Below are 26201 nucleotides of genomic sequence, written 5' to 3' on the forward strand. Positions count from 1 at the left end.
TCAAGTCACTGCTGCAGTGCATTCATGTGAACACATTTTTTGAAAAAATGCCAGTTCATTGTGTGGGTTTCAACTGCCAAAATTGGAGAAATGAGTCCACAAAGGAGAAAGATTTCACAGGTAAGGACTACAATTTTTTTTCTTTTAATGCTGCAGGGTCATCAATAATAGTACACATGTTGGCATGATTCTCTAGGGCTGTTATCAACATGCTGCATGATGTACATATAATTTGCTGTTGACATAAATGTAAACTTTATTTTGTTAAACATATCTACAGTATACTAGGACTAAGCTATTATAGTAATATATATTTATACATTTCTGACTCAGAGACTGAACTTTTCTTGCAGGTTTCTAATGGATTCAGACTTAAGGAAAAAGGGAGAGTACATGAATTGCACTGCACCAAACAGAGGCATGGAGAACTAAATGATGAATAATGATCAAGAATAGAGATGAGAAGGAGAGTAGAAGTAGATGAGAAAAGAGGACAGAACCCCAGTGCACCATAGTTACCCCAGCTTCAAAATTACTAGCAGCATACTGACAACTAATTGTTATTGTTATTAAGTTCAATTTAAACACATTAACATTAAGTTAAGTAATCTCAGAATACTAGCTAGTCTGAAAATAAGCCTGTCCAAAGAGGAATGTTTTCAGTCTAACTTGGAATGTAGAAACTGTGTCGGCCTCTCTTACATGAACTGGGAACTTATTCCATAAAACAGGGGCTTGGTGGCTAAATGCTCTACCTCCAACTGTACTTTTACTAATTCTAGGAACCACAAGCAGTCCTGCATTTTGGGAGTGAAGTGTTCTATTTGGGTGGTAAGGGACTATGAGGTCCTTAATATAGGATGGGGCCATACCATGTAAGGCCTTATAGGTTAACAGGAGGATCTTGAACTTGATTCTAGAATCAACTGGGAGCCAATGGAGCGAAACTAACACAGGAGTGATGTGATCTCTTCTGCTGGTTCCTGCTAACAATCTAGCTGCTGCGTTCTGAACAAGCTGGAGACTTCTTAAGGAACTCTTAGGACACGCTGCTAACAAGGAGTTACAGTAATCCAGTCTAGACGTAACAAACGCTTGGATGACTTTTTCAGCATCACTCTTAGAAAATATTGTAACAATCCAGCTGGACCGTCACTTAAGCGGGTTAGCGTAAGCCAAACTGCTCGTGGGGATGTTGAAGAGGTTTCTTTGGAGAGCTGTCCGTGCCCCATACACTGCACAACCCCGGTTAGTCTCAGGGAGGAATAAACAGAAGAGAGGCAATATCTCTTTTTGAGCAACAAGCTCATATATTCCAATATACACAAACAGCCCCAACAGCATAGAAGTAACTTCAGTTCACAACCCTCTGACTCAAGGTTTCATCCTAAAAGTCCCCACTTCCCATCAGCCTTAGGGGCTCAAGGCGGGGCTAACTCCAAGGTCGCTACAGTATATTTCTGATTTTAGCAATATTCCGCAGGTGAAAAAAGGCAGTTCTACACGCCTGAGATATGTGAGCCTTAAATGATAAATCCTGGTCAAATAAAACCCCAAGGTTTCTAACTGTAGAATTGGGGGCTATACTTGCATCATCCAGCAGCAAACCTTCACCTGGCTTCATGGCATGTGGAGTGGAAGATTATTCTGCTCTAAAGAATCTTTTTCTTATTTGCTGTTAACATTATTATCAGTCATCTTAATCATTATTTGTACAGGTGTGCACTCATTTGAATCTATGCATTAATGCTGTATAAGGAAAGATTTAAAAAAAAAGGTATAATTGGGGAAAAAATTAACTATTCCTAAACATTTTTTGCATGTTACTAAGTTATAACACAAAATGTAAAACTATTGAGACATAAAATCCGCTCTTTGCACTTTTGGTGTTTTCTTCTTCATATAGTTGATATTTTGACTTTGAGACATTAATTTACTTGAGACAGAAAAAAGGGGATGCCATTGTTTCAGGTGAAAGCTAATAAAAATTCAATTTAATATAGAAGGCAGAAGGTAACAAAACATTTTATTAACTTATGCAATCTAAAGTGACAAATCCCAGTAAACTAAAAATGGATTCTATATATTCATTTATAGAATATTATACTTCAAACAGAAGTAGGTAAACTGAAAAAACTAATCCTGATGTCACTATATTCTTTGTGTGCTTAGTATTTGCTCATTAGTCATCATAGTGGTTTTTTTAATTCATAGATTTAGTTTTATTGCCATATAAGCTTGGTCCAATTATTTCTTTGTTTTTTTGTTTTTTTCAAGAAATGCACTTTAATTAAACATTCTTCTATAATTCACATGTTTAGGGCTGTGCTGATTAGTTGTAGCTAAACTATTTTCTTCAAATGACGGCTTAGAAACAGTAAAAAACGTGTATTTTAGGAGCAGGTTGTAGTGGTCACAGACTGATTCAGGGATTTTTCAGCTTTCCACTTTCAAAAATCCCCCATTACCACATGAAAGTAGGCCAGTATGTGCCTGTAACACTAAAATATTCAGTAGCAGTACACGGTACAAGAAATGGAAGAGTGCAGTTGCTTGTATGACCTCGTTCAAACACAGATTTATTTTAAGAAAACCTATCTTATTGTAATTCAACTAATATGAATAATAATTACATGACAGAATCACACAGTTTGTTGCAAATTTGTTGGCTGCACATCCATGATGTCAATCTCTCGTTACACCACATCCCAAAGGTTCTCTATTGGGTTGAGATCTGGTGACTTTGGAGGCCATTTGAGGACAGAGAACTCATTATCATGTATAAGAATCCAGTCTGAGATGATTCCAGAATTATGACATGGTGCCTTCTCCTGCTGGAAGTAGACATCAGAAGATGGTACACCGTGGTCATAAAGGGATGAACATGGTCAGCAACAAGACTCAGGTGGTCTGTGGCATTACAAAGGGGCTCAAAGTGTGCCAATAATATATCCCCCACACAATTACACCATCACCAGCCTGAACCGTTAAAACAAGGCAGAATGGAGATGCTCTTCTGCAGACCTCAGTTTTAATCATTGGTTATTTGAGTTCCTCCTGCCTTTCTATCAGCTGGAACCAGTCTGGCCGTTCTCCTGTGACCTCTGGCATCAACGAGGTATTTCCACCACAGAACTGCTGCTCACTGGATATTTTCTCTTTTTTTGGACCATTTTCTATAAACCCTATAGATGGTTGTGGGTGAAAATACCAGCAGATCAGCAGTTTCTATAATCTTCAGACCAGTCTCTCTGCCACCAACAACCATACCCCACTCAAAGTCTCTTCAATCACCCTTTTCCTTGTTCTGATGCTCGGTTTGAACTGCAGCAGATCGTCTTGACCATGTCTACATGAGTAAATGCCTTGAGTTGCTATTGCCTGATTGGCTGATTAGAAATATGTGTTAGCAAGCAGTTGGACAGGTGTGCCTGATAAAGTGGCCAGTGAGTGTGTGTGTCCACATGGGACTTCTCTTTGTACAGTAAAAATATGGGTCTGCCGAAACTGCTGCCAAGTTGCATGACAGGCAGGAAACACAGCACAGTGAAAGGGAGGGAACAACAAGTGATGGCTGCATATGAGGAAAGGGTTTCAAAGGAGGAAATGAACTAATGAACTCGCAATTATTTGGCTACTACCATCTCAGTGATACAGATTATGGATTCTCTTGTTAAAAAAAGGGTGACAAAATGAGAACAGCAGAGTGGAATGCCATTACAAATGAAAATAACTTCAAAAACTTTTTTTTAATGTTTCCTAATATAGGCTCAAAGTGTAAAAACTATTGCTTTTGTTATTTTTGCAACGCTTATAGAAGCTTTTATTGATGATTTCTTAATCTTTTTCAATCAATATGCTAATATTTGGATTTGGAAATGGTTTATTTGAAGCAATCAAATAAGAACAGTACACAAAAACAATACAATCATCAGTTATACATTCATACAATGACCTATCAAACTGAGGATAATTAGACATATTAATAAATATTGCTTGAAAGGGAGTGGAAGGAAGTGAATTTATATAATCCCACCCCTGTTCCACCGTAACCATTTTATTACATGATTTATCAATATCCGGTTCCTAGCTTTTATCAGACAGAATTAAGAATCATAAAGTATCAATATAGCACGTGATAAAGATGAATTACTTAATTATTATGTAAAAATAACTATTTTAGAAATCAACATGACAAATGCAGATCAGTTATCCAAAATAAATACAGATTATGTTACTTATAAAAGTCATTTATATGATTAAAAATAATACTATATCAGTAAACTAGACATAACACTGTTTCAAAAACCTTCAAAGCAAGAAATGCTCAAGTATCAAAGTTAAAATATGTGCAAAATTACAATAGGAAAAAATCATGAATCAATGTTTGGAGCAAGTGAAGTAATATCATTATAAATCAATTAATTCAACCATCTTCAATAATTGATTAAGCATTTTTTTTTACAATAAGGTAATGCTGTGAAAATAAAATAAGATAAAAAAGGGTCCGTAATCTGTCGAATATTGATTTAAATATTTGTGGTCTAGTGTGTGTTAGTGTGTGTGTGGGGGGGGGGCAATTGACCCCCTCATAGCTCCACCCCTGCATTTAGCCCTTCTACTTGCCTTCCCACACTTGTGGTATTGTAAAGTCATTTTGGATGTTTGCAATGGTCATACTGAGTTAATGTTTTTACGCTGTAACCTTAGACATGTAAAGGGGTGTTTGTTGCTGAAGCTCACATCCTGTTCAGTACGTTTACTAACAAGCAAAATGTTGTCACCTGACACTTTTTCAGCTCCACAGGCAGTAAGTCTCCAGCGGTGCAGTCAATCAAAGTTTTAATGACTTTTGGCTCCTGCTGCCAATCCCCTCTACTTTTCCTAACGATTGATAAACTGTCATCCTTTTTAATGAACTTTGAAAATTTCCATTTCCATTCATCCATTTTCTTGACTCATTTTATCTCCTTCTGCATCATGGAGTTGCTGGGGCCTGTCCTGTTTGCTGTTGGACTATTGGTGGGGTACACCCTGGACATGTCAATTAAAAAATCTTTCTCTTTAACTTTGTGTCACCAGAATGTATTCATCTGTTTTTATTTACTAGACTGTATTCAAATGTCATAACTCATTGCCACATGTTAAAAGAGTCCATGCTTCCTTCTCTTTTTTTCTTGAGATTGCTTATCTGTAACCATCCTGTGGCTTCATGTGTTTGGAGTGGGTTTCATTCAGGATGTTTTATGCTCCTACTACCCCGTCTGTGCAGCTGTAAAGTGCTCATTTTAAAAGCAGCTACCCTGCCAAGAACTGTTCATTTTCCTTTCTTTCTCTTCAGCCGTCAGAGCTCTGCACCAGTAGTTGCAATGATAAATTGCGTTTGTGTGCACTGCAGCTGGATTGTATATCAAGAACTGCAGCATGTACAGGGTGTAGGTATAATAAAAGCAATAGATGTGCAATATACCTCAATCCAATTTAGCAGCACTGCAGTGTGCGATCATAATGGAGAACTGAATCAATCTTGTTGAGTCGGTCTGAGTAAAAACTGAGTTGTACAAATATTGCCGTCACACGTGTCACGCTTTACTGAGCTGCACTGTGCTTGTAGACGCCTGTTCTGTTGTGGGTAAGACACGTAGAACAAATGTGTTTGCCTCAACAATTTAAAGGTTGGAACTGGTTTATGGATTTGCTTAACCAACTTGACTCTCCCTCTTGAAGCAATGAAATTGTGCATAATTGAGTTAGCCTGCCTAACTGATCCACGGTGCATTTGAGTTCATCAGCCCTAACTAACTAATTATTAGAGATTTTGGTTTTCTATTTAAAAGATTAAACAGGAAATCTTGTGTTTTTTCAAAAACTGATGCCTCAATTGTTCTATTAAAAACATTCTACAGGAACAGCAAACAAATGAGTATCAAAATGTAGTTTACTCTGGGTGTACTAGGAATGAAATTCTGCTTTTTCTCCCCCAAAAGTTACCATTTATCAAAGACAGAACTCACAGACCATGCATGGTAACATTTATTCCTTACATGCAAAATATACATGACAAGGATGACACACTACTACATACACTTTACCCCAAAAGAAACAGGAATATAAAAATGTAGTAAAAAAGAATATTTAAGAAGTTCAATGACAAAGCAGTGCTTCTGGGATCTCCTCAGTGCCAGTTCCATAGATGAACAATGTGGGTGAATCCTTGAGTCAGTAAACATAAGGAATCTTTAGTTTTTGGATCTATTTTATGTGAAAAATGCTCATTTCATGACATCATGACTTAGACCAGTTCCCAACAGCTGCTCTGAATAAGCAGAGCTTTAACTGTTGGAGCCCTTAAACCAATGAAACTCGAACCATTTTGAGATTTTTTGTCATCTTTAGTGGAAAAAAGTAAACACAAGAAAGGAAGAACACGTCATTTTAATAATGGAGCGGCAACTTTAGGTGTGTTTGCAGGATTAGCATGTAAAAATATCAGCATAACAGTCACATGTATGTGCAGGAACAACGTAATACAGAGGTCTCCTTAAAAGTGTTGCATACTTGGATATTTGGGATGGCTTCGTTAAATGCTTTTTGTTTTAAGTCAAGCTCATAGACCTGCTCATTTACAAAAATAAGAGTCAGCCTGTTTGTCCAGCAGCATGCGTACATATTGCATATATAATTCCATATGAATACTTCTTATACAAGTACAGAGAACAATGCCTTTTAACAGTCACTGTGTGGAGAGGAAAATGGTCACTGCCTGTAAAATAATAAAAATCAATGTAAATGTAGAGGAGCTGGGAGGCAGGCAGCAGTCAATGCGTCAGAATGAGGGTTATTTGGTTTGGTGCAAGGCTTAGTCATGCTTTAAGCAAGGTCGTGGGGATGCATGGAGGCTGTTGGGGACCGATGACAGCCCTCGTGCGTTAAGTGTGACTCTGCTAATTTTACACTAATCACTGTATCGTGTACAAACCTGTGATCCCCTTAACAGGCAAGAAGAATGTACGTTCCAAAAGAAGGCATAACGTCGGTAATTTACATTCAGACATGCAGTTGGTATCAATTCTTATAGTTAGAAAACCAAAATTTTACACACATGAAAATAAAATCATTAAATCAATCAAGCTGAAAGTTCTGTTGCCTGCCCCTTTTCCCCCACAAGTCCTTAAATTTGTCCTCGTAATTCAAGCACTGATAATGCCTTCTTTCTCTCACCAAAAATTTGCATACAAAGATTTATTTTAAAAAGTTCCTATAGAGTGTGTATATTCATATATCCAAATCTATTTGCTGCTGTGTATACTTTGAATGCAAGAGGTTCAGTAATTTATGCTTTAATACATCTTTGCTAGTTTTGTTGGAGGGGAGCCCATCACAGATGTAAACAGTTCACTTTCCACACTCTCTCCCTTTGCATACACCAAACAACTTCTTCATTTGAAGAAAGAAAAAAAAAACACATTGGAGCCCCCCTCCTCACACATTAACACGCACACCTATTGGCATTCTTCTTTTTTTAACCTGAACAGTTTGGATCAGGGGATTCTGTCAAGCAAATGCTGCTGAAATCTAATGCATGCATCTTCACTCATTTTCTGATGTCTTTTTGTTGCAAGACCATCTACGATCTTGACTACTTTTAATGTCTGAAGTTGCCACAATGCACCACGTACACCTTTTTTTTAAATAGTTCTTTCTTTTCTGTTCAGCATCTGTCACTTGCATTGCATGTCTCCTAGTTTCATGTCTCGGTTCCATCCAGGTCAGTGCTTCAGTTGCCTGCTATAAGGAAGAAAGAAAGAAGTATTAGAACCCCATCATTACATGTAGAATTTAGATGTGCAGTTGAAGAGCTAAAGCCATTATATTTCTACTTCCTGAATGATCAGGAAGGAGTTCCAAAAGCAACCTCGGGGACCAACCTGGGCAACCTTGGTACTCAGGGGGGAGACCTGACCCAAGGTTAAGAGGTACCATCTAAGTGTTGTTGGCCTCACATTGGCTCACCGCTTTGGAGTCTGGATCTAATCTTATCAAAGGAAGACGGTTCTTTTCTGAAGTTACTCAGATTTAGAAATTGACAGGCTATAGGACCACTTCTAGCCCCTCAGCTTAGAACACAGAAGATAACCCCCCCCTCCCATGCACAAGTCTGTTGGGTTGTGTAAGAAGTCTTGGTAAAAATGAATTAGCACTAAAGCATCTTAAAGTCAGTTCAACATCTGCCTGTTAGAGGGGTTACTGGAAGGAATGGTTCCCGTGATCTGAATTCAAGCGAAAAACTCAAAATTATGCTTGTCATTGAGGCTGTAGAACCAGATCTTCACTGAAAGGTTTCAGATGGATTATGAAATCTCATGTTTTAGAGAGCATCCAGTGCATTCCAAAGTGAATTCGGTCTGACTTGGATTTGTTCTGCCCCTCTATTTTAGAGCCGGCCTACCTCTGCTGTGGTTATAAGATTTTGGAATCTGTTGTACTGGGAATTCAGAAAACCAGAAGTACAGACAATGTCAAGATGAAGAAAAATGCCTTGTAGTTCTGCTGGACTTGGGAGGACTAATCAAGTGTAGTGGGACCTTAGCTACAATGTCTGTGCTTAAAGAGTTTGGTGAGTCAAAAAAAACATCATTCAAAGAATGACAACGAATGTGGCACACTGTCAGGCTGCAGCATTGTTTCTGTACCTGTCATGCTGACGGAGGTAAAGACTACGATGATGATCACCCCCAGTGCAATAGAGACGATGCTGAGAAGTCGAGCTAGTCTTCCCAGCCTCCGAGCTCCATCTACATCACCGGACTGCAGACTGTTTCTGGACTGAGGACATAAAAGAGATACAATTTTGAAAATTTGCAATAAAGTAAACACCTGCTACATATACAGTATACGCTAGTTTGAGTCTATTTCCAGTTTCAAATCACATTGATAGACTTTAAATGACTAAAGACTAAATATTTTCTATAAGTAAGGAACAAAACTAAAACATTTTTGAAAAGCAGTAAAAACACAAAATGAATCGTTTTTCGGACACACAAATTTTGACGGTCGCAAGTAGAAGAGGATGTGGATCATTTTAGATAAACACAAAATAGAATTCTCCCTGATGATGCTTCTCATTGTTCTAGAAGATAAAATCAACAATGATTTATTGCCTGCTGTTAGTTTCGGACTCGCAGATTGATGGAGAATTGGTACTTCCAAATGATTGAAGCAGCTGAGAATGCAACATTGTCAAAGGGTGGTGTATCATTTTTCTTTTATGTTTTTTTTAAGCAAGCTGTGCATTCAGAGACAGGATGATTTGATGGAGCCATGATAAATGGGAATCCCCACGCCTCTCCCAGATCTTAAAACATTTGTCCTGATAATGTCTTGAACATTACAGCCAGAAGACTTTTTTTAAACTTTTGCCGCCAATATGCTTTCAAATGTAGTGAAGAAGACAACTGACTATTCAACTTTCAGATGCATCAGGCTCCTAAAACTAAACTGTTCAGACAGGTCAGAATGAAAATGATAAAACGCAGAAAAACTACCGCTGTAGGTCAGAACCAGAGCTACAGGGAAGCGGCAAAAAGCTACCCCCCCCCCATTTTTTATTTGATATTGGTATAATTCTTGACAAAGGTGGAAAAGTCATCTACTATAAGAACTAAAATGATAAATAAATAAACAATTTGAAATATTACAAAAAGTATTTAGTATAAATTAAATAATTAAATTATATATAAAATAACAAAAGTGATGCAAAATTTAAAAAGCATCATTAATACAAGCTTATTCAAGCGTGAAAGACAATTATGAAGGTGATGTCATCAGTAGCAAAAACTGCCTTTCAAAAAGGAAATGCTGGACTTTTTCTGATTTTATATATCAAATATGGTTATTTATACAGTAAACATTTAAAAGTATACACCCTTCATTGAATTCTTTTGAGTAAATGTTTGGTTGACTGTATATTTAAGTGGTAACCCTTAAAAAAAGGCTCTGTGAAACACTCACCCTCAAAGTTATACCCTGCAGATTCTCTCAAATTGCCTCATTTCAAAATAAAAATTTCAGGAGATTTTTGTGTCAGTCAATTGTCCTTCCTCAGTTTCTGAACTATTATTTTGGCCAAACAGGTTTTAGTCTATTCATTCAAAGATCCATGGCCAGTTTTACACAAAAGGACATTTACGAAAGAACAAACATATCTGCTCCACCGTGAACCACCACCTTTGCGTGGTGGAGGACTTTGAGAGCTCGAGTGATCTTAGAAGCAAATTGTCTGGGGTTTAAGCCCCTGATAAGGTCTCCCATGGCAGACAGGTCCTGGATGACGAGTCAGACAAAGAGCGGTTCAGAAGCCCCTCAAGAGAATAAAAAACAAGGACACAGTTACGTAGCCCAGAGTGGCATCAACGTGTCCTCACTCTGGAGCCACGCCTGGGGTTGGGGCTCGCAGGCGAGCACCTGATGTTCGGGGCTCTACCCATGAGTGCCCGAAGGAATAACTGGGACCACTCTTCCATGGGCCATCACCTGTAGGAGACCTCAATAGGGGCCGGTGCAAAGTGGTTTGGGTGGCAGTCAAAGGTGGGTGCCTCAGCAGCCCAAATTCCAGTCAAGGAACATGACTTTTGGGACATGGAATGTCACCTCTCTGGGAGGGAAGGAGCCTGAGCTTGTGCGAGAGGTTGAGATGTACCGGCTAGACATAGTTGGGCTCACCTCCACACATACCTGGGCTCTGAAACTTAGGCTAAGTTCACAATGTATTAAAAACTAAAATATAATCATCATTAATGGAAACTGTTGGATTAGTTAACTTCATGATATTTTGCAAAGGTTTAAAAGAAAAAAGTTTAAAACAAATGAATGGCAAAGAGAGTAAAGGCCCGTACACACTGGGACGAATTTCGTGTGTGATTTTCGCCGACGTTTAACGCCTCGTGACTAAACAAAGGGCACCAATGAGAGTGTGCACACCGACGCGAAAAAACGCCACGCGTCAAAGCGTCAAAAAAAACAAAACGCCTCGGGTTCGTTTTTTTTTGACGCCTCGCGTCGAAATCTATTCGACCAATGAGAATGGCGCTTTTGCACACGTGTCTGGAGCTTCTGAAGTTACAGTAAAACACAACTTGGGGGTGCTCAAACACAAAACTGCCTTGCTGAGCACAGATACCAGTGAAGAAGAAAGACGCCGAGTTGCATCTACACAGCCGCGAAGAAATAATGACGGACATTGTAAAATATCCCCGAACCAAGCACCAGTTGGAGCTACTGGTGCTTGAAATATTCATGTTTTCTTTGTATGATTCTGACAAGCGCGTAAATACTTGCTCTCTTCTTCTGAGTGAAAAGCGACTTTAAGAAGCGTAAAGTTGCGCAGCGCCACCTTGTGTACAAGAGTATTTCTGTTTTACATTAAGCGCCATCTAATGTCAGGGAATGCAATTGCATGTTTGCTCGGCTCATCGTCAGCGAAAATCGCCTGGGTGTGAACACAAAAAACGTGGCGAAAAACGCTGGCGAACAACGCCTGGCGAATATTCGTCCCGGTGTGTATGGGCCTTAAATCAGCTTAAAGCAACAAGGAGAAGAGGAGGAGGAAGATGCCAGGACCTCTGAGTTATCTAGAACTGATAAACCATTTTGTCTGATCGTCTAAGATCCCATTTACTAACTGAACATAGAGACCTTCCAAATATAGTAACCAATCTTCTAATTATTCTCATATTAAAATCAAATGAGCATTTTATCAATGTTGTCCGATCTGTCAACACAGCTATTTTCATTCCAAAAATGGATCCACAATCATTAACAAGTTCATTTTGGTATAAGCTATATTTTTTAGATTTAAGGGTCAAGCACATACAGCCAGAATAATCAATCCAAAACACATGGATCCAGACTGTGGCAACATGCCGGCAGACCTAAGAAAGTTAATTAGAGCATTAGAAATGTTAAAATAAATAAATAAAGCTGAAACCCCCAAGATATGTTTGTCCATCCATCCATCTTCTTCCGCTCATCTGGGACCGGGTTGTGGGGGCAGCAGTCTAAGCAAAGATGCCCAGACTTTCCTTGTCCTTGCAACTTCCTTCAGCTCCTCTGGGGGGACCCAGAGACGTTCCCAGGCCAGTTGAGAGACGCAGCCTCTCCAGCGTGTCCTGGGTCTTTCACGAGGCCTGTCACCCAGTGGGACATGTCAGACGTGTCAGCCAAGACACTCCAACAGTATCCAGAGACTTGAGGTACTCAGGACAGTCTTCGTCCACTCCCGACGACCACGAGGAGCCAGGACCTCAACTGGCTCCTCTCGATGGGGGGAAGAAGCTGTTCTACACCGAGCTTATCACCGTATCTCTAAGGGAATCCAGCCACCCTACGGAGAAAGTTCATTTCAGCCGCTTGTAGCCGGGACCTCGTTCTTTTGGTCATGCCCAAGAGCTCATGACCATAGGTGAGTATTGGAATGAGGATCGACCGGTAAATTGAGAGCTTTGCTTTCTGGCTCAGCTCTCTCTTTACCACAATGGACCAGTACAGCAACCGCATAAGTACGGAAGCTGCTCCGATCCACCTGTCAATCTCTCTTTACTCTCACGAACCCTCCAGCACCCTAAAGAGGATGTAGAGCTGGTCCACTGTTTCACAACCAGGACAGAAACCACACTGTTGTTCCTGGATCTGAGGCTGCAGCCCTGATTGTTGCGGAGGCAAAAACTATGTCCTGGGAGGAGTACGGTGATGCCATGAAGAAGGACTATCAGTTGGCCTCAAAGATATTCTTGCAAACTGTGCGGCACCTCAGAAGGGGAAAGAAGTTCTCTGCAGGTACCTTTTACAGGTGGGGAGCTGTTGACTTCGATTGGGAACATTGTTGAGCACTGGAAAGAATACTTCGAGGATCTTCTCAATGTCACTGACATGCCTTTCTTTTGAGGAAGCATAGGATGAGGACTTTGGGGTGAGGCTGTCCATTCCCCGGGCTGAAGTCACTGAGGTAGTCAATGAGCTCCTCGGTGTCAAGGCCCCGAGCATGGACAAACTCTGCCCTGATTACCTCAAGTCTCTGGATGCTGTTGGAGTGTCTTGGCTGACTCGTCTCTGAAGCATTGAGTGGCAGTCGACTGTATCACTGGACTTGCAGACAGGGGTGGTGTTTCCCCTTTTTAAGAAGGGGGACAGGAGGGTGTGGTTCAACTACACTCCTCAGCTTCCTGGGATAATCTATGCCAGGGTACAGCAGAGGACAATCCGCTAGATAGTCGAACCTCAGATCCAGGAACAATAGTGTGGTTTAGTCCTGGTCGTGGAATAGTGGACCAGCTCTACATCCTCTTTAGGGTGCTGGAGGGTTCGTAAGAGTAAAGAGAGATTGACAGGTGGATCGGAGCAGCTTCCGTATATTTGCGGTCGCTGTACTGGTCCATTGTGGTAAAGAGAGAGCTGAGCCAGAAAGCAAAGCTCTCACATTACTGGTTGATCTTCATTCCAATACTCAGCTGAAATGAACTTTCTCCGTAGGGTGGCTGGATTCCCTTAGAGATACGTTGATAAGCTCGGTCACTGGCGGGGGCTTGGAGTAAAACAGCTTATCCTCCCCATCGAGAGGAGCCAGTTGAGGTGGTCAATGAGCTCCTAGGTGGCAAGTCCCCGGGAGTGGATGAAGTCTGCCCTGAGTAACTCAAGTCTCTGGATGCTGTTGGAGTGTCTTGGCTGACCGTCTGACATGTCCCACTGGGGGACAGGCCTCGTGAAAGACCCAGGACACGCTGGAGAGGCTATGTCTTTTAACTGGCCTGGGAACGTCTCTGGGTCCCCCCAGAGGAGCTGAAGGAAGTTGCCAGGGCAAGGAAAGTCTGGGCATCTTTGCTTAGACTGCTGCCCCCGCGACCCGAAGAAGGCTTGTAGCTGATAAGATAAAGAACAGGGACTACTTATACCAAACATGTCAAAGTTGCATTTTAGAAGAAAAGACAGCAAAGTCACCTGAAAAGGCAGCACCCCTTTTTGGTCTTGTGTGAATTTCAAGCAGTTTAATCCCACAGTGCACATCATAGGCAGTTCACTCAAGTACTTTTGGTTAAATCCGTCATAAATCCTCAAAAAATCTACTTTTAGATTAATTTAATCTGAAAATAATCTTTTAGATTCATTTAATCTTAAAATCACGAACAAAATGAGATGTAACCCTTATGCTGTCCTAGGCACTTTACCATTGGGAGTTGGGTCATCTAGACCCACTAGACAGTGTGCTGAACCTTTTGTCCTTCAATGATTTGTGAACCTCACTGGTGTCCATGGATTACATGAAATCTTTCCACCTTTATCTACCTTTGTCATGGTAGGGAGAACACGTTAACGTAAGGGTGGGGTCATCTAAGATAGCACAAGGGTTACAATGTTAAAAGTTCCCAATTGATTATCATTTAACCCTTGTGCTATCTTAGATGACCCCACCCTTACTTTGACATGTTATTCCTACCATGACAAAGGTGGATAAAGGGGGAAAGATTTCATGAAATCCATGGACACTAGTGAGGTTCACAAATCATTGAAGAAAAAAGGTTCAGCGCACTGTCTAGTGGGTCTAGATGACCCAACTCCCAACGTTAAAGTGCCTAGGATAGCACAAGGGTTAATGTAAAAAACAAAGAAACTAACAACAATGAAATTGCAATTCTTGAAAAACAGGCTAAGGTGATAAAGTTGTTCTGTCATACCTTAGAAATAACTGCATATTTTAGTCCAACACAGCAAATAAAGTGCGACAATAATTTATCCCTTGTGTTGGTGAGCAATGACATGGTGGTTGTACCTTCCCCAGGTCTGCTGCAAAGGGAAGCTGAATCCCCCGGGAGCCTGCATTGATCTGGGCTCACATCACAGAGGATAGCTGCATCAGCACCTTAAATCAATGCAAGTTCCTTTTAGAAAACAGGCTTGAGCAGCCTGCTTAGACAGAAAAGACCAATGAAATGAGGGAGTTTGATAAGAAGCTAACATATTTCCCCCGAGAGAAGAAAAAGAGTGAGCTGTAAGACACCTTCAGCAATATTTTTTTTTAATAAAACCAGTTCATGTGGTTTGTTGGGCTCTCAACTGTCAAGTGGTTTGTGTGTCTACATGTGTGTGTGTGTTGGTGGGAATCACCCTCTATTTGACAGATAAATGTCTGCATTGATTGAAGTAAGGGTACACCATGCCATATTTTTTCATTAGAATGAAAAATTCTCTCCTCACAAGTGTCGATTGACTGAACACAGCAGCTGTGCATTCTCGAAGGCGGCACACCTACCTCCTCACCCTGTCATGTCTTCTCTGTTCAGTAAAAGCAGGTTGAGGCTGATGAGGAAATAAATGCTCTGGCCTCTCTCCTGACATGAATAATGGAAAACCACCAGCAGCCTCATTGCAAGGAATAACTTTAACCCTTGTGCTATCCTAGGCACTTTACCATTGGGACTCACTGTGAGGGAATGATGATAGCATCATCCTAAAAGGACATGCTTTGTATAAAGAAATTTTCATTTCAAAATCATGCCTCATAGGTTACTTGGTTACTCCAAATTGTCCCTAGGTGAGCATGTGTGATAATAATGTGGCCTTGGGACAGATTGGCGACCTGTCAGCAGTAGTCGGGACAGGCTCTGGCAACCCTGAGACCCCAAAAGGGATAAAGCGGGTTAAGAAAATGATGGACGGAATTTTCTACAACCCAAGTATCTTCTTTTGAACAGATGCAATTGTCATTGGGTGAAAGCGCTCAGCACCAACCAACATGGAGACCATTGAAACATGCTCACTAAACTGACACTAATCATTTTCAACTCACCAATACCTTCAAAGGGAAGTGATTAAACTCAAAGAGCGTATTCTGAAAGACTCCCAGAGTTTAAAATTCAAGGTAAAAACTTAAAAAATGTTTTTTTTTAAAAACTATTTTCGTCTTCAGAAGAATCAGCAAAAGACCATTGGTAGATTTATCAGTCCTTAAGTCCAAATTGCTTTTCTTTGTTTGAGGGCTACAGTTTCTGGTAACAAGGCTTTTAGATTCTATCTTTTTATACCAGACTCGCCATTAATATTTCAGACTTTTAGAAATGATAAATTTAAGACATGTCTTGGCCAACAGAGCACTTCTCTTGTTCTTGGAACTAAAAAGTGCATTCTATATGTCCCTGCAACTCTTTGGTTTTACTGTGTTCAGATCTGAAGTGAAAAGACAATGGAGCAAAGCCGCAACTAGAAACCCAAAACTAAAGGGTTTGCAGTTATATGTCTTTTTGCATTAGTGCAATGGACCCTGGCAGACAGGCTTATTTAGATGGGCAAAACTCACGTTTTAGTTCATAGAATTTCAAAAATGTATATTTTTAGAGTGGGTTGTTACCCATTTGGATTGGAAAAACATGTTGACTAAAAAAAAAGAAATTCAACATGAACACTTGAAGGTGAGTAGATGACAACTTGCATTTGAAGAAACAAAACCTTCTGATTATTAGAGACATAAAGCAAGTAAAAATCACTATCATAGAGGATTTAGTTTCACTTAAAACTCACCCCCCTTAAAAACAAAAAGGGGGGGCTTTTTAATTTTTTAAATATTACATAAATCTTACATTTATTACCTGCAACATATGGTTTCCCCTTCAGAATTATTATTTTTTTGAAGAAAAAAAAAGTAATTTCCCCAAATATTAACTCAAATCCATGACAGATACAGTATACTCTTTTCTCCATTGCAGCATCAAGACTCAATATTTTACACGCAAATTTGAGCATGTGAAATGCAGTCTAGGCATTCCTCAAATTGTAAAAAGGCAACTATGGGCTGTAAGTACTCTACAGTACTAAAAAACTGACTGCGACATTTGTACGTAAACCAAAAGCCTTTCCCGCAGAATCGTCATTTAGGTGGTCCCAGAGAGGTAGTAAATGATGACCAATGTTTATTTTTTCTATGTGCAGTCTGTCAGCACATACAGACTTCTGCATAGTTAAACACCAGAGTTCAAATAAAAACCCAAACACATAATTTTTTCAGTTAAACTCACATTTGGCACAACTAAATGGTGGAAAACTGAATTTGTTGGTGTTAGATTTTTTATGTTCAAGCTGCACGTTTTTTCTAGAAAATATAGAAAATGTCTTACTTTGTCTACACCAGCCTAAAGCAAATACAGAGATCACCATAGTTAATATACTTAAAACTGCTTTGTCTATTATTTTTAAGGTAACTGAGGTCACAGGAGAGATATCTTGCAAAATAGTAGGGAAACCAATTTTTTCTTAAATCTAGTAAGAAACGGATGTTTAATATTTCTGTTCAACATCCTCTTTTAAAAAACAAACAGACGAAACACCGTTGGACAAAAAGTATGTACTTTTGCCTTAATTTTTGTTGTACAATCTTTGAAGTTACTGAAAAATAGCTTTCAATGAGACTTCTGCGTCTACATGGCAGTCCTCATACGCCAACTGTTTGTGTTGGCAGGGTGTCTTTTCCAATGGCACACTTTAGTGTCTTTCATTTCTATTTAATGGGATGTAGATCAGGGCTTTCAGATCTTTAGAAAATTGAGATCTCATTAAAGGCCACTTCAGAGCAGTGTTTTGCTCTTGGAGTGTTTTAGCTGTGTGTGTTTTGACTTGTGACTGAAAGCAAGTTTTCGGACATTAGCATTCTGAGTTTATTTTTGAAGTCTTTGGAGGTTGTTCTGGGTTCCAATGGGTTACCATTTATATGATCAAATTTGTTATCAATCTTTTTTTTTTGCAGCCACATTGGCGATGCTTAGCTACAGTCCACTGGACCTTAAGCTTCGGAATATTGCGTGCTGCTGTAGTCATAGGAACATAAAGCTGCTTGAAGATGTTCAAGCCTTTTTGTTTTTCAACACACCGCTCTGCGATTTTCTTTGTGATCTCCCAAAACAGCTCTCTGCTTCTCCCATGTGTGTTGTGTGGTGGCACACACCATGCTACAAAGCAGCACTGAGACTATTGTAAACCTTTGAAAAGATCTGTGATGCTGATTGGAGCACACACCTATGGACTTGTATGGGGTTGACCCGGACGGGTGCCGCATGTTTTTAGGTTGTCTGGGCCAGCAAAAGGTTGCGGACACGAGGGGCTGCATCTTAATGCGAGAGCAGTTCCCCTGAGTCCTGAGTCCCCCTGTCTTAAGAGACGTCAAGAAAATGGAATGTACCATTGTCTTGAACGTGATAAGTGTATAGTAAAGTATTTGTAAGGATAACACAAGTTAAACCCACTTATGATGCATGGGTGATGCTGTCATACGATGCCCTTTTTCACAGCACAGCAGTCGTTAGTACTGGTTCCTTGCTGACCGCGGAAGTGCCTGTAAGATGCCCATAGGATGCCCACACAAACTACGCTCTGATTGTCTAATGTCCTCATTTCTCACAGCCAGGTTGTACACAAGGAGTGCATACCTTGATGAAGAATCTGTATAAACAGACCTGAGTCTCACCTACCTTACCCCCTACTTACCCTTATGTGTTGTTTAAGTGTTCCTCATGGCTTGTCTCCCAAAGCATTCCCATTGAAAACACGCTACGGGTTTACAGAGTGGTCTACAACTTTGATATTTCTTGCAAGCCACCTGCTCGTCCCTCAGAGATTAATATTATTAATATTGTTGTATCTAAACTGCTTACAAGTTAACTGAAGATTATGTTGGACTTTCCTTTTTGGAATTATGGAAGAAAAGAGCAGAGATTCTCTTTTTATGAAAACCCAATTAATTAGTTTTAGACTTTGCCCATATATTTTCCCAATTAAATGTTTGTCTACATGTAATAGATCATTTCTGGAGAAAGATCAGTTGTCTTCACAATCGTATATGGTGGTAGTATTAAAGTCTGGCCCAAAGAATGGAATTTTTGAAAATTACAAAACACCAATTAAGAAACCTGTCTGCAAGATGAACTGCATATATCTTTTACAATTTTTGATTTTTAGGAAACATTATTAAATACACACTGCAACAGACAGGTTACCTGTCCAGGATGTCCCCTGCCTTTGCCCACTAGCAACCGGGATAGGCCCAGGCAGGCAGCCCCGTGACCCCGAAAGGAAAAAAATGCGTTAAGAAGATGAATGTATAAACAAATTAATTATGAAGTACTTGTTTGTCAAATAGACAATTGGTGTAAGTAGAAACCTTATCACCCTTAATCGATAAAAAAGCCCAATCTGTTTTGGAAGGGTGTCTAATTTTTTTTTTTTTTACTTTAGTACTAATTGATCTTCTGACCGACTTACAAGTCATTGAAACTTAATTTATAGTTAACACTAAAAAATTACCCAAGAAAGTTGGGAAAATATCTGATCCTCATAAAAACCACGTTTTATTCATAATAATTTAAAATGTTTTGGGTGGGTCCCAGATTTCTAATTTTTTCCTCATTCCTTCATCTTGCAAAGTTTTTTCGAAGTCTAGAAAGTTTCCCATTCTCTTCCCTTCAGTGATATCATTTCATGTTTCTCTGCTCAGCTCTTTTGAAGGATCTATTTCACTTGGGCTGTGGGATTATTAGCACTTAATGGTGCTCTTGCACTCTTAAGCTGTATAATGTAGCATCAACCACATTACTTTTGATTCATTTGTTCACAGGGATTCTGCTGTTTTCCTGCATTGATTCACTCACACTTATCTGACATCTCTATGGTTATCTGATTCAGTTCTCTAGAACTGGGCAGTAGGAATAGCCTTACGGCCATTTACTGTCTCTTTCTACCCATCTGCCCTTGTGAACGATGCTTTGATCTTCTTTGAGATGCCCATATCTCCTTTCCATGCCCCCAGGAAAGAAGGGGGAATGCTGATCTCTGCCACATAGTTGGCTAACAACTGCAATCTGCCCTCCACAGAGAAACTAAATTGACTTCTCTCGCCTTCTATTGAATTAGTGGCGAGCTCCAGTTTCTTCCCCTTCACTTTTCTTTCGTGTGCCCTCTGTCAAAGCCTTTTCCTGTCAATGCAAAGCTGAATTGTGAATGTCAGTGTGTCTGACGATGGGTACAGGAAAGAGCAGGCTTTCCTGTGGATAAAGACTGATATTCCCTTTGGTGTGGAGTGCTACCGGAGGACTGTTACTGAGACACTGGGTTTACTGCACTGTTTTCCCCTTCTTTCTCTGTGGTTCCTGTTCAGAGTCAGATGTAAAAAGTTAGACGCAATTATAACTTCCGACTCTGACATGAAAAAAGTTAAAAGGTTGCTGTTAAATTACTGCAGGTCTCATGTAAGGTTTTGCACATTTTTAAAAATTGTAAATTAGTTTTAAAAACATTTTTACCTATTTCTGTTAAAGAAAAAAGAAAAAAGAATTTTAAATGCCAAGGCAATAAAATAGAATTGTCTGACAATAATAGCTATTTTTTACACATACTGGCAAAACTTTTCAAAGTTTTAATGAAATACCAAAAACAAATTTAGACAAAAACAATTGGAAACTGTTTCAAAAATGCTTTTCACCACATCCTAACACTTTGCAACCGATTTTAGGGGAGTTAACCACAGGTCTGGCTCTGCTTAGCCACAAAAACAATATGTGAGATTGTCTTCCTGTTGGAAGGACCACAACGGGCTGGTGCCTTGTGATGTGGGCAGCGGTCAAGGGCGATTGCCTTCTTGGCGCTTTTCTTCAGTAATGGACTTTAACCACTGGGACATGGAATATCAGCTCACTTAGTCGGAAGTAGCATGAGCTTGACTGGGAGGTTGAGAGGAATTGGCAAGAGACGGTTGGAATTAGCTACATATGGTATGGGCTCTGATACTGCTTGAGAGGGGTTGGCCTTTTCGACTCCAGAGTTACCCATGGTGAGAGGTGGTGGACTTTCTCATAGCCCCCTAGCTCAGCCTTCATGTGTTGAGGTTCACCCCGCTGACCAAAAAAGTCACATCCCTACATCTCTGGGTCAAGGACCTGTTTCCCACTGTGGTTTTTGCTGAACAACAGTGTGACCATCATGGAGTCATTAAGAGATCTGATAGAAAGTGTTTTAACTGGGGACTCCTTTGTTCTACTGGAAACGTCAATGCCCGTGGGCAATGACATTGATATCTGGAAGGGTGTGGTTGGAAAGAATGGCTTCCCTGAACCCAAGATGTTCTTTGCCATTTGACTTCTGCCCTAGATACAATTTTTCTACAGCAACCATGATGTTTGAGCCAGGTAGGGTGTTCCTACCGTCACATGGACATTAGTTTTAGATCCTGACGGACAGGATAAGATCTCAAATTCAAAAGCCACGAATTAGTTTCCTCCGCAGGATGGCTTGGCAGTCCCGTAGAGATAGGGAGACAAACTTAACTAACAGGAGGAGCCACTGCTCCTCCACATCAGGAGAAGCCTCAAATTGAGGTGTTTAATGCCTCCCAAGGAAGATATTCTGGGCTTATTTTGCTGGGAGGAACCCCCTGAGAAGACCCAAAATATGCTTGAGGGATTGTATCCCTTAGCTTGCCTGGGGGTATCTAAGGATCCTCCTGGCAGAACTGGACCAAGGTTTTGAGAAAAGGGTGGTCTGGCATCTCTGCTTGGACTGCTGCTCTTTCAACCCAGCTCAGAATAAGAGTGACTGAACTTTGAAAACACACCATCGTGACAGTGATCAGTGTAGTCACACATTGCTGTGCGATGTTATCCTGTTCTTCAACCACTATTTCTCACAATTCAGTCAATGTGGTTGTGTTGGCCACTCAAACAGCAATGAAATGTCAACAGTGTGCAATTGGAACATGGATTATGCAAAACGCCCTAAAATCCAGACAACAATGCACAAACTCTTGAAGAGCCCATGTCCTGTTTCCTACATTCCATAAACATGTAATGTAGATATTCCATGTCAGTGTTGGGTGCATATCACATTTTGACTGCTTTTGTTTTGCTATCAATATAGATATATATTGGGGGTGTAAGAAAAAAATTGATTTGGCAAAATATCACGATAGTTCATTTGGCGATACTCGTATCGATTCAAAATGCTGCCAGGACGATATGTATTTAATTATTTCTGAGCGTCCTCCAGTGTCTGACTCTTGTTTTCCACTTCATACTCCGACAGCAGAGCACACAGAGCCTCTTTGAAGCACTACACCACACAAAACAACAGGAAGACTGCAGCCAGAGGCAGCTTGTTTGGTTGTAATGAGACATGAACTACTTAGTTTTTACTTGGGATGGGTACCAAACAAACTCTGAGCCATGTTGCTGCCAGCAACATTTAAAAACACGGATTGCTGTGCTTTATAGAGGCTCAGATAAAAACGAGTGAAGCAGCGCAATGGCTTATGCACTTAGCATCGGCTAGAATGCTATCTGCAAAGAGGGCCAAAGTTCTGTATAACCTCATAGTATTAGATTCTAGTTTAGCGACCTGATGGATCAGGGTGATGTGTACAACGCTCTGAAAAAAGGCTGACATCGTGGCGATCAGCGTTACTAGTTTCCTTCAGCATGTGAGAAAGCGTGGCTGCTGCACAACGGTGCAGAGCAGACTATGATGTAAAAAAAAGCATCTTTGTCACATTAAAGCAGCTTTCCTTCATTGTCATGCAGCCTCATCATCACACTTTATTGTTTCTGGAAAGAATCAGTGCCCCCCCCCCCCCCCCCCCCCCTATTTTTGAAGCACCATTCGGGCTCCTGAACCACTTAAAAGTACTGGAGAAGCTACATTAAGCAATGTTGAAAATACACTGCATTTTATTTCCCCCCAAAAAACTTATTGGTTATGGAACATTCGTTCTTTGTTTTTTTTTTATACTGAAAAATATTTTGTTGTGAAAATCAGACAATGTTGACTTTTCCCTTTATATATTTTTAGTTACCAAAATAAAAGCACTATTAATGTGTTTGGGTAAAAGCAACTTATATATGAGATACAGTTGCAGTGCTTAACATTGTGAACATTAAATAAACTGAATTTGACAATTTTATTACAATGGAAAACGTTTTGAAATTCAGGTAGAGTTTTTTCAATCATATTTAAAAAAAAAGAAAGAAAATAAGTAAATATATAAACATCGGGATTCGTATCGTATCACGGGGCGTGTATCGGGATACGTATCGTATCGCCAGACTCTTGCCAATACACACCCCTAATATATATTATAAACATATTATTTTCAATTTACATTTAACTTTTTGATCAACAGCAGAGACTACTCTATTTAATGTGTAAACTGACTTTTGGGATTATTTGTCGTTTTTACTGTCGATTTGATGTGTTTTTGGTGTTTGTTGTTGGCAAACCTACACCTTGCCCACTGGAAATATAGTTGAAAATTAGCTAATAGTGGCACATTTACAGTAATGTTTATTAATGTGCACGTTTTCTGTTTAAATAAATACGGAATAGAATGAAATAACTGAAGGAAGGAAGGTAGATTGGTGTTTTTTAAGACTTGCCCTTAAATGTGATGGTTAAGTTGTCATTAAACTATTATGCTTACAAAAATGATATATTGATCAGAAGAACAGTAATATATATTTAATTGTTATTATAATTATTTTATTTTCTCTGGAGTTATATTTTCTATAATGACTCTTAAATAAACGTATTAACTTTAAGAATTGTGTCTGTTTTCTGTCACCTCCTCCTTCCTCAGAAGTTTACTTGAATTTCAATGTACTGATGGGAAAGTGATGCTCACCATAATGGAGTAAACCAGAGCCACGATGCTGACAGGCCAAACTGGGCAGAAGCAGGACAAGATGACTAGGATGAGGTAATCCTTGGGTTCGGGGGTCTCCGGCACGGTGGCGTTCCCGGTGGAGGAGCGACTCAGGCTCACCTTGGACGGGGAGAGGGGGGCGGCGGCGGCCAGATGCCCGGCGGAGCCCGACCTCAGAGCGACGCTGTGGCCGTTCTGGTCGGCCTCTAGGTCCTTGTCGCCGCCCGTGTTGACGGTGAAGGAGCTGGATCCTCTCGTCCCGGTTCCTCCGGGCTCGCTGGTCACCGCCAGGAGTTTCTCCGTCTCCTGGAAGTCCGCAGGGGGGGCGCCTCCTCCACCCTCACCCAGGGCGGACTTCTGGAAGTCGGCGTCAGTGTTGATGGCCATGATCGTCGACTTTCACTTCTAACAGGAATGTTGATCTAAAATTATGAATGGATTGTTTAAAATGAGCATAGGTTTCTCACACATTCCACTACACAGGAGATCTATAGCCTAAAGTTTAATGCTTCACTCTGGAATCCACTTGAACCTAAATTTTGGTCAAAATTAGATCATCCGAGATGTGATGAGCTTATAAAACAATGGTTTCAATCACTGTCTATCTCCTCTCACATCCACAGACATTTCCAGACCAGAAAGCCTCCAAGTGCCTCTGATAAATCCAGCCAGTCTCATCCAGGTCCACCGCTGCCACGAAAGTCTGTCTATTTGCTGAAAAGTGGAGAAATTTCCTAATAAATCAAGATGGATGGACGGCAGCGTCTGTCCTGAAGCGGCTCCGTTCCACACGAGTCCCTCTCCTCCCGATGCTTGTACGCCGCAGAGGCACAAACGCTCTATACCCAAGTTGGGACCAGTGTCAAGCTTCTTAATGTAGAGACTGCACTTCCGGTGGGGAAAGTATGTCAAAATAAAAGCATTCAGAGTGGAATAAACAACCAACATTTAATCATCTTTCTGGAGAAAAACACACAAATGTTATTCTTAAAACCCACTCCAAAGAAAATGTTTGCATTTTTAACATTTTCTTGTAGCATTTTTTCATTATGGAGAACACAAAAGAAGTCAAAAAATGCATTTCTAAATATTTCTTTATTCAAATGGGGATGAATCAGGAGCGGACGAAAAAATGCCATGTGAAAAAGCTCTCCGTTTTGACGTAGAAACTCCATTCTGATGCATTGACTTGATGACAGATCCATGTACGTCTCTATTTTCCTCGTCTGAGCTGGCATCTGGCTTGATAGCTTCGATATTGCTCGCCATTTTTGTTGCATCGGTAACATCAGGTTGGCTGTAAGATAGTGGGAGTGAGTGTAAACAAAGGGATGATGGGGAAAAAGCAGAGGCTTACTTCTGTGCCAACAGTCCTACCTACAACTCAGAGGCAAATTTCTGCTGCTCTGCAGAAACTATGTCATACAAAAACAACACGCTTTTTGAATAGAGGACAGAAAACTGCATAATCGTAATTAAAAGTCCACTGGGAACACTTTTACTATAGATCAAAAGATGATTGGAGTGGGACTTTAGTTTTAGGCTATCTTAGATGACCCCACCCTTACACTGACGTGTTCTCCCTAACATGACAAAGGTGGATAAAGGTGGAAAGATTTCATGTAATGCATGGACACCAGTGAGGTTCACAAATCATAGAAGAAAAACGGTTCAGAGCACTGTCTAGTGGGTCTAGAATGACCCCACTCCCAATGTTAAAGTGCCTAGGATAGCACAAGGATTAAAAAGCTATAGTAATATGTTGACTGACACTTGCATGTGAGAGCTACATCTCTAACGGAGAGTTACACAACTGCCTTACTACATAAATAAAATATAAATAAAACAATCTAAAAAAAAGCAGCAAAAGGAAAGACAATCAAATGTTCAAGATGGGGGCTAGCGGTCACCACATGCTTTTATTGAGGCGCCTGTTTGGCCACTTCATAACTTGAATAACGTGTGATCATGAACAAAATTGTATAATTGGCAAAAAGTTTTTATAAAAAGGTATCATGGTTATTCTGACAAATTGAATGACTGAGTAATAACTGATTATTTCTCAATAATCAAGTGGTCTGGGGGATTTTGGATTTTTGGAACCACAGGGTACTTCCTATTTGGAGCGATCACTCAGTCCAGTTCTCTAATCAGTGAATGGTTTCGTCACATCACTGTTTTATTTTGAAGGGTTAAAAAGTCTTTTCCGGCGTCTTCATCCTCGTAGATTGACTCCTTTTGTAGCAGGGTGAAGAAGCGGAGTCTAGCTCTCCTCCCTGCTGCCTTCCTAGACTCCTTTCTACTCCCCCTCCCCTTTCCTCCTCTTTCCACATCAGCACCAGTGCTTCATGGAGGGGAGCCAGCAGCCAAAAGTGCTGCTATGCAGAATTCCCTGTAGCTCAATGTCTGAGATATCCGCAGTCACAGCGCCATAAATCAGGCTTTTCTGCACACGACAAAGAAAATCCCAACGCCTTTAATG

At 40.3% G+C, this 26201-nt stretch overlaps 1 protein-coding gene across 1 annotated transcript; it reads right to left on the bottom strand.

Annotated features, from left to right (window-relative positions):
- Positions 1-6015: 6015 nt before the first annotated feature.
- On the bottom strand, positions 6016-24570 carry tusc5 (tumor suppressor candidate 5). The gene is made up of 3 exons (XM_011482612.3): positions 23699-24570; positions 8694-8826; positions 6016-7788 (listed from the first exon to the last, which is right to left on the bottom strand). The coding sequence occupies exons 1-3, from the start codon at positions 24104-24106 to the stop codon at positions 7778-7780; spliced, it is 552 nt and encodes a 183-aa protein (XP_011480914.1). The 5' UTR covers positions 24107-24570; the 3' UTR covers positions 6016-7777.
- Positions 24571-26201: the final 1631 nt, after the last annotated feature.

This window comes from Oryzias latipes, chromosome 13 (assembly GCF_002234675.1).
Source record: "Oryzias latipes chromosome 13, ASM223467v1".
NCBI lineage: Eukaryota > Metazoa > Chordata > Actinopteri > Beloniformes > Adrianichthyidae > Oryzias > Oryzias latipes.

Coding starts and splice junctions, on each gene's coding strand:
- tusc5 (XM_011482612.3), bottom strand. CDS start 24,106: ATGGCCATCAACACTGACGCCGACTTCCAGAAGTCCGCCCTGGGTGAG. Junction 8,827..23,698: donor CTCTGGTTTACTCCATTATG/GTGAGCATCACT, acceptor TTATGTCCTCAG/TCCAGAAACAGTCTGCAGTC.